The 8432-nt window shown below is 35.0% G+C and overlaps 1 protein-coding gene across 5 annotated transcripts in view; it reads left to right on the forward strand.

Moving 5' to 3' along the window:
* The window catches only part of MICU2 (mitochondrial calcium uptake 2), a 163196-nt gene extending 155680 nt beyond the window's left edge, over nucleotides 1-7516 (forward strand). For all 5 annotated transcript variants that reach the window (XM_026073732.1, XM_026073729.1, XM_026073728.1 and 2 more), the window contains 4 exons: nucleotides 109-280; nucleotides 573-681; nucleotides 3816-3973; nucleotides 4304-7516. In XM_026073732.1, coding sequence (XP_025929517.1) covers nucleotides 109-280; nucleotides 573-681; nucleotides 3816-3973; nucleotides 4304-4408 — 544 coding nt within the window. In that variant the 3' untranslated portion in view covers nucleotides 4409-7516. The remainder of the gene's footprint in view (nucleotides 1-108; nucleotides 281-572; nucleotides 682-3815; nucleotides 3974-4303) is intronic.
* Nucleotides 7517-8432: the final 916 nt, after the last annotated feature.

Below are 8432 nucleotides of genomic sequence, written 5' to 3' on the forward strand. Positions count from 1 at the left end.
CTGTGGTTAGGTGTTAGTGTCTGCTACATGTAGTAGTTAAGGTAGGAGTAGTGATAAAGTGGTGCAAGTGCAAGTAGCAACTGTTGGATAATGTTTGTTTACACTTAGATTCATGGAAAATCTGCAAACAGAAGTACAAGAAATGGAATTCATACAGTTTTCAAAGGGCTTGAACGTCATGAGAAAAGAAGACTTTGCAGAATGGCTGCTGTATTTCACTGATGAGGAAAACAATGAAATTTACTGGCAAAATGTGAAAGACAGAATTCAGGCAGGCGAGGTTGGTACATAAAGTATACTTTGTTTTGCTTCCTCGTTTTTAAGTACAAGTTTTCATTTGAGTATGAGTATACAAAAATGTAACTAGTTTCTGAATGAATTATTGCAGCTTTTCACAATGATTTTATGCAAATAAGAATAGTGATAATTTCTCAACCAAGAAACAAAAACATTGACAATGAATAAGCAGACTCACACCTAAATATTAGGTCCCACCAGATTTAAGGAAATAGATGTACTAAGATTTGAATGTATTATTCAATATATATCATCTGAATTCTGTAATACTCTAGAATATCAGTTTGGAGGAATTCAAGACTTTTTGCAAGTTTACAAACAACCTGGAAGACTTCTCTATTGCCATGCAGATGTTTACTGTAGCTAATCGTCCTGTTAAACGGGGTAAGTGCTGCACAGCTTCATATATGTATTTTTAAGAGAAAATATATTTGTTACAGAATTTATGTAAATAAGTTATCCCAAAGTAGCATTATGGAATCCAAAAATATAGGATCCTGCTCTTCCAGATTGATTCTACTTCAGGAAAAATAATGATGCATCTTTCCCAAAATGTTTTAATTTGTAAGTTCTAGTGAGCTATATAATATCCCATTCACCAAACCACTCACATCAGACCAAGTTATAGATCAGGAAATTTGACTGAAGGTTTTCATGAAAGAATGCATGTTTTGTAACAGTTCATGATAATAAAACTTTTTCCTGCTAATAAAACTAATTTTCTGAGGAAATTAACAGTAGAAATCTGTTCTTTTGAAGTGTTTATAGCAATTTACTATGTTTTATTTATTCCTCCATACTGTCATCTCCATGTGCTTATGTAGTATTACACAATCATAGCTATTAAAAAAAAAAAAACATGTAGTAACGTGTTTCTTTTAACAAAGATTTGGGGGAGAGAAGTTGCTGATAGTTCTTCTTTCCCATATAATAGAAATTAGGAGCAATGCAGCAAAACTTTCATGGAAATAAAAATGCTTTTTGTTCTAGTTCTGAGGTTGTTACTTACCTGTTATACTTGAAAGACAGCCCTCATAAGTTTTCTGAAAATAGTAGCATAAAAAATTCCTGAGGAAAGTTGATGAGACTTTAACATTCATTGAAATAAATATTTGATGGGCTTATCTAAAAAAATGAAAGAATCATGTGACAAGACAGGAAGATAATTCAATATTCTTGAGAGAGAAATACAAAGATTATTTAAATCAAAGGCCAAACCTTTGTGTTTTTACCATGCTGTAATTTCCATCACTAGTTAATCCAGCTTTCAGTGAGAGTTTAGTTTCCACAGCCTCTCTGGGCAACCTGTTCTAGGTTGTTCTAGAGTGCTTTACCACTCTCGTAGTGAAGATTTTTTCTCTGTTTTCAATCAGATTACCTTGCTGCAACTTGTGACGATTGCCTCTTACCTCTGTGCACCCCAAAGAAAAATATGCCTCTGTCTTCTCTATAAGCCGTTTAGGTAGCTGAAGGCTGCAGCTAGATACCCCCTCATCCTTCTGTTATCCTCAGTTCCCTCAGCTTCTCTTCTTCCATCACCTGCCCCCGTCCCCAACCAGCTTCATGGCCCTCCTCTGCCTCATTTGTCAGCATCTTTCTTCTATGGGGGATACAGATTGTATTAATACAAGACGTACAAGTGGAAAGAAAAGAGGATGAAGTAATGACGAAATAATAGTCACAAGTGAGATATGAGCGTTTAGCTCACCTTTATGTAAGCAACACATTTCTAGAGTGCCAAAGGATGATGAAGCCTATAGCTGGTGTTCACTCTAGTAACATTTCTTTAGAAAAGCTCATTACTAACCAAACAGCACTTGAGCGTTTCTTTATGCACTGAACCATATTGTGATTGAAAACAGCTTCTGAGGTAACTCATGAATGTTACACATATACATGTTTAATCATTCCTTCTTCAAAGTTCTTTGGCTGTTTTGCATGTGTACATGTGTGTATTCACACACATATGAATTTTTTTTTAATCGGTCAGTCCTTTAGCACTTCCCATTATTCCTATGCATATTTTTTATTCTAAATTTGCAGCTCATCTTTTCTCCCTGATAAGATGACCCTTCTTGGTTTGAAGATTTTTATGCTTCACAATTTTAGAAGGTCTTTTTCCCTTTCTTCATATTCTGTTCAAGAAAAACTGCAGTGTCAGCTTTGGATTTATATTTAGTATAAAGAGCTAAAACAGCTTACATGTTTCTAAAGACAAAATTAAGACTTCATCTCGTATTGCATGACACTTTTAATTTGTGGTATATCCTTTTACAGAAGGATGTTCCCCATAATTATATGTGAACTAAATGTGAATGAATCAACTACATTTATACATGAATTGTTCAAAGAGGCAATGATGAGAACTAAACCAAGAGTGCTCTTGCCCAGAACTAATCATATTTATACCAATGTTTATAAACTGCATTTGTCTATGAGAATAGAACCATAGTGTGTATATATATACACACACACCCACACACACGCCATACACACACACACACACACACACACATATATACACTATATATGATTTAGTGGGACAATTTCCTGTAATAATCTACAAAACTACTATACTATAGTAAGCTCCAGTCCCTCCTTGAAATTCATACTTCCACAATGCCTACAAAAATGTATCAAATTTGTGTGCTGTGATTGTACTTGCTATAATAATCATTTCACTGTTACTTTCTAATGTTTTATGGCAATGCCAATGCCTGTTTCTTCATCTATATTTGAGTCAAAACTCCAAATTCTTTATACCATAAGCCCAAAAGTGGGAAACTAGGTGTTACTGTAATGCATATGATAGGGTAGAAAGAGGACAAGAAGCTGAAGAGGAAAGTAGATCTCCAGAGAAGTATGACAACTATTTCTGCCTTAAGTCCTCATAAGCTCTTCCCCCATAAATCTAAGAAGAGGTAACCTGCTTCTTAACACCTCTTTAAAAAACAGAACCACAAGTACATAAAACCATGTGCTGTAATCAGTGCCCTGAGTATCTGATGGTATGTGTTTGTACCGAATCACTGAGGGGATTGCCAGTTGAGGTGGAGTGTAGCAGGAAAACTGTTCTCTGAGGAGCAGAGTATTCTTACGGAGTTATTTGACATGCAACTGGTTCAAAATAAAATGGTAGTGGTTTTTTATGAGGCTGTAGTAAGGCAAATTCTTTCTAATCTGTATGCACATATGTATGTCAGCCAAAAGTAAATATTTTTTTAACATGCAACTATTTTCAGCAAAAACTAATTATCACTTTCACTGTTGCTTGAAAATGAGTAGTGCAGTTTAAAAAGCTTGTAATACAGGTAATAAAGATTCTGTTGTGAAATATGAAGCAAGCTCAAGTACATCTGGATTGAGGTCTTCCGATATAGTTTACTAGTTCACACATCCCACATTCTCTAGTTAAGATGCCAGGAGACATTGTAAGTTGTACAGAATCTTGCTATTTATGTGCTTTACAATTTTTTCAGTTCACAGTCACATATAATGTAATATTATGTCTTTACTAGCTGAGTTCAAGAGAGCAGTGAAGGTGGCAACAGGACAGGAGCTCTCAGATAATGTTTTGGATACCATCTTCAAGATCTTTGATCTGGATGGAGATGATTGCCTCAGCCATGGAGAGTTTCTTGGAGTCCTGAAGAACCGAATTCATCGAGGTTTGAGGGTAACAAGCTGACATAGTCTGTCATTTGCAGTTATATATTTATCATTTTTTAAATACAACAGATGATTATTATGGAGAATTTGCAACTATCTTGTTAACACTTGTAGAAATGCAAGTGAAGATAGTGAATAGAAAGAACTTATATTGTAAACTGAAGATTCCTTAGTGCTTATGAATCTGGGAGAAGTGCTGCCATCAAGAACTTGTTACTATGCATATGAGTTATGGGAGCAGCAGCATTACATTATATATTATATGAATATTTACACAGTCTGTGAGTAAGAGTCTTTTTTTTGTGTAAATGCTGAACACACTACAATTTTATTACAGGTACCACAACAGCAAGGCATTCAAGGTTACTGGAAATGTGTGAAAAGAGAAAGCATTAAAGGAGCAAAAGAAGTCTGGAAACAAACTGGGAAAAGTCCTTTTTAAAATAGTCTTTTGTTCCATTACTATAAATGTTGTTAATTAGGTGCTTTGTCTGTCTTGTTTACATAATAGCTGAATCATAAATACTCATTTTTACAATAGTTAAACTTTAATGAACCTAATTTCTACTGCAATAATTTTATAGTGTTCTAGTGCAGTTTGCTTTACAGAACTGTGATCACTTTTGACCTCCTTACAGAAATACTCTTGTTCTAGGGAAGTGTTGTTTACTCCTTTGTGGAATCTGACCCTGCACTGTAGCGTATGGGATACGTAGGATTTAATCGTGGTCACTGGCCAGTGTGCCGCGGCAATAATCTCTCCTGTTGGAAGAGTGAACATCATCTCAGTCGGCCACTAACACAGCAGTTCTCTTACCCTGGCAAGGATAGGAGTCCAAAAGCCTGAACCACCTGCACAATCCATGCAATATCCATGAGATATCCTAAATCAAAAAGGAAAACTCACATGCATCCTCATTACTGTGAACTGCTTGTGTGCTAGTTCCTGGAGCTTGTGTGGTTGTCTGGTTTTGTCTACCTTCATGATGATAAGATTAAACTGGAAATATAAGACTGTTGATAAAGGCTTTAAAAGTTAGACATTGATCTATGAATGTGCATAGAGTTTTTCAGACCTCTTCAACAAACAGAATAAATTAAAAGCAAAATTCCTCATTCTATCATAAACAGTAGTAGATATAATTTTAGTCCTAACTATTTTGCTGTAATTGTATTGCAAAAGATAAATGTTTAACAAATAGTTACAGGTGTGACAGGGAATGCTGCAATATCTCAGGAACTCAAGGTTGTAACAGCAAGTGTTGGGGGTGGGAGAGAATAGGTCCAGGGAAAAAAGTAAATAAAAATAATGCTTTTTACTCCAAAATACAAATAATTAGACACAAGACCTTAAACAGTAAAACAAGCAACAGATCAAAATTAATATTTAGCAATTATAGATGAACATTTTTTCACTRTAACATAGTGTGCTTCTATGTGTACACAGATAGGCATGTTACATGTTTTCTTTTCTTATAACATTAGCAACTTACATCCCCAGGACCAGGTCAGTCTTCCTGGAAATATAGGAGATTAGACTAATTTATAAAGCTCTCAAGGTTCTTTCTCTTTCCCCTTCCCATTTTTCTGTTTTGTCTAGGGTAGGGTGAAAGCTTAACCTTTCAGAACAGTTTTTTTGATACCAGACTCAAAAGATCAACTGGGGAAATGTCTCAAGAAAAACAACCAAGAAATCTCACCACTCTGAGGAAATATCCTTCCCTTTTCAGCATGACACTAAGTATGTTATTCTCAAAGTTGTTTTGTTGTAATTTGTTTTTTTGGTGGGTGGGGGGGGCAAGGGGGGAAGCTTTGAGAAGAGGGGAACTTTCCATGATGTACAGATATCACAGTAGCCCTCAGATGGAAGACAGGAGGGAGTGCATTAAGAAACCATTAAGATCCTATCTAAGGAGTACAGAGCTTACCAGTAATATATTTGGTATGTCAGTAGTCCTCAGGCCAGCCTGTAATGAGGTGAAATCATCACAAGCTTTGGCGCAGTGTCCTCATCCAAGGAAGTGGATTAAGAAGCTAGCAAAGCAGCTGTGTGGCCTGGTTGCTGCTGCTCCTGCCAGGGCCTTCTCTTGCAGGTTTAATTTAAATCGTGTTAAAGAGCAAATGCTTGTATTCTTGTGGTCTGTGGACATGCAGCCAGAGTCATCCACCAGAACAAGAGCATGTGGGGATCAAGCAAGAGCTATGTGGGGATCATCTGAGTCCTGTCTAGAAAATCTTGTAGCAGTGACCACCAAAGATTCCTTTACTTCCCCAAAAAAACTATCAGAATGAAATAAAACACAGTATATAGCCTCTCCCTCTCAAACTGAACTCATGACATTGTTGTGTGGGCAACAAGAAATTATATAGCTGGTTTTGTGTTGTACATTTGGAAGATGCCTGTACCTTATGGTGATGGGATCCATAAGTAAGAGATAGCTAATGGAAGCAAAGGTGGGGCAGTGGGACTGGCAGGAAAATACCACAGCAAAACACCAAATAATAAAAAAGGGACATAAGCAAGACACTTCTGTATTGTGAAAATACGTGTGTTCAACCAATGCATGCTTTGTTCAATCTCTGGCTTTAATGCGACAGTGCCTTTTACTTATTGCTGTTAATATTTTGGAAAATCATTTTTACTTTGGAATGGAGAATATTAGCTAACATTTTATTCTGTGAATTGTTAATAGGTTTATGATGTTCTTTTTTGCTTTTTGATTTCTTTTGTTTATCAACAACTTGCTCCCTACAAGCTGTTTGGTTTTCTTTTGGAAAAATCAGTTCATCTAGCTCTAGTGTATCTGGAAGTTTAACGTCTCATATTGCTCATTTGTATCTGGGTTTGTGCARTCAGCAATATCTGGTTTTGTCAGCAAGTTACTAAAAATGCTATTTTAAGTTTTATTCCTAAGCAAAAGGTTTTGTGTCAAGTTCAGAGGAAAAAGAAAACAGCTGCACTTATTTTTAAATGAACTTTGTGTCTGTAGTAAAATAAGAAATGGAATGATTGATTGGGAATTAAAATACAATTAAGAAACATTTTCAGAAGTTATCCTGAAAGTACAGCCAGGAAGGAACACCTTTGAATGCCGGGGAAGACTTGTCCCTCAGCTTTAAAAAATCAGACTCTGTTTAATTTTTAGTCAATTCTTGTTCATCTTCACTAAAAGGTTTTACAGAACAGTCTTAAAATAATTTCTCAGATTTAATATCTTAGACTGAAAGAGCTGTTTACATAAGTGTTTAGATTGACTTTGTCTTTTAAGGAATCCACAGTAGTTTAGATGTTTTAGTTCCTTTTAGAGCTAAAGTAACTGTACAGTATTTGCAAGCTGTCTGTTGGCATTACTCAACACAATTTATGTAAATGTTTATGCCTGTTGCCATTCTATCAGATAAGCTTAATGATTACGATTTTTTTGAATGTTAGGAACCTTTCCTCTGAACAGAAATACATAGCAAAACTAAATAAAACTAAATTTTGAAAAAAATCTCCAGCTATGCTTATGAGTGTTATGTGGAATAAAGATTAATATATTACACATTATGGAAGTTCCAAAAATTGTTTTAACATGTGCCAAAAGGGTGCACAGGGTGAGTACAAATCATTTACAGGGTATAACTCATTTACAGAATTGTATTTGTATCCCCATAACAATACTGTTTATGGTCAGTTTGTTTAGTTTAAGATAATTCTTAAAATGATAGTTTAAGAACATTAATTCTTAATTCTTAAAACAAGTAGAGGTAAAAATGCAGTGTGATATAATAGAACTAAGAGAAACTCATTGGTTGTTTCTAGAAATTCATTTTGGTTTCTTAAGAGTCAAATCAAGTTGTTGAGTTTTAGCAAAATACTCAACAATGAGGGTACATATTATGCATATAAAAATTTTATAAGAAATGTTTTATCATAACATGATATGGCTGCGTCAAAAGCAAATCTCTGAATTACTGCCTATTCTCCAGGGTATAGTGTACTTTCAGAGTTTAAACAGGTTGCCATTGATTGTGTTTGTAAACATACCAGCCTTTGATCTAAAATCACTTATTGTCAGGATGTGTTCCCTGCTGGTATGTTTATTGAACCAGTTATTATCAAAAGGGTGAACAATATATTCATTCCTAATTTCAAGCTTTCTGTAGAGAATACTTAAGGTTTTTTTCAATTAATGTCTGTATTTCAGAATTATAAATGTTCTAGATTCTTAAGTGTTTTAGAGTACATGTGGAATTTCAGATGGAGAAATAAAACTAGGCCTTGGCTCTGAAGAATTTACAAATTACACTTCTGAGTTATCTAGAAAACAGAGATAAGTCAATAAGATAAGCTAGCAAGGCTCTGGGTTACAGTTTCATGGCACTTCACATCTACAGTGTGTTAAACAAAAAAGGATCATTGCACAATAAAGGACTTGAATAAGGTCAAATCCAGATATTCAGAGGAAATAATACTTTTAAAT

Source organism: Apteryx rowi, unplaced genomic scaffold, assembly GCF_003343035.1.
Source record: "Apteryx rowi isolate R43461 unplaced genomic scaffold, aptRow1 scaffold_376, whole genome shotgun sequence".
NCBI lineage: Eukaryota > Metazoa > Chordata > Aves > Apterygiformes > Apterygidae > Apteryx > Apteryx rowi.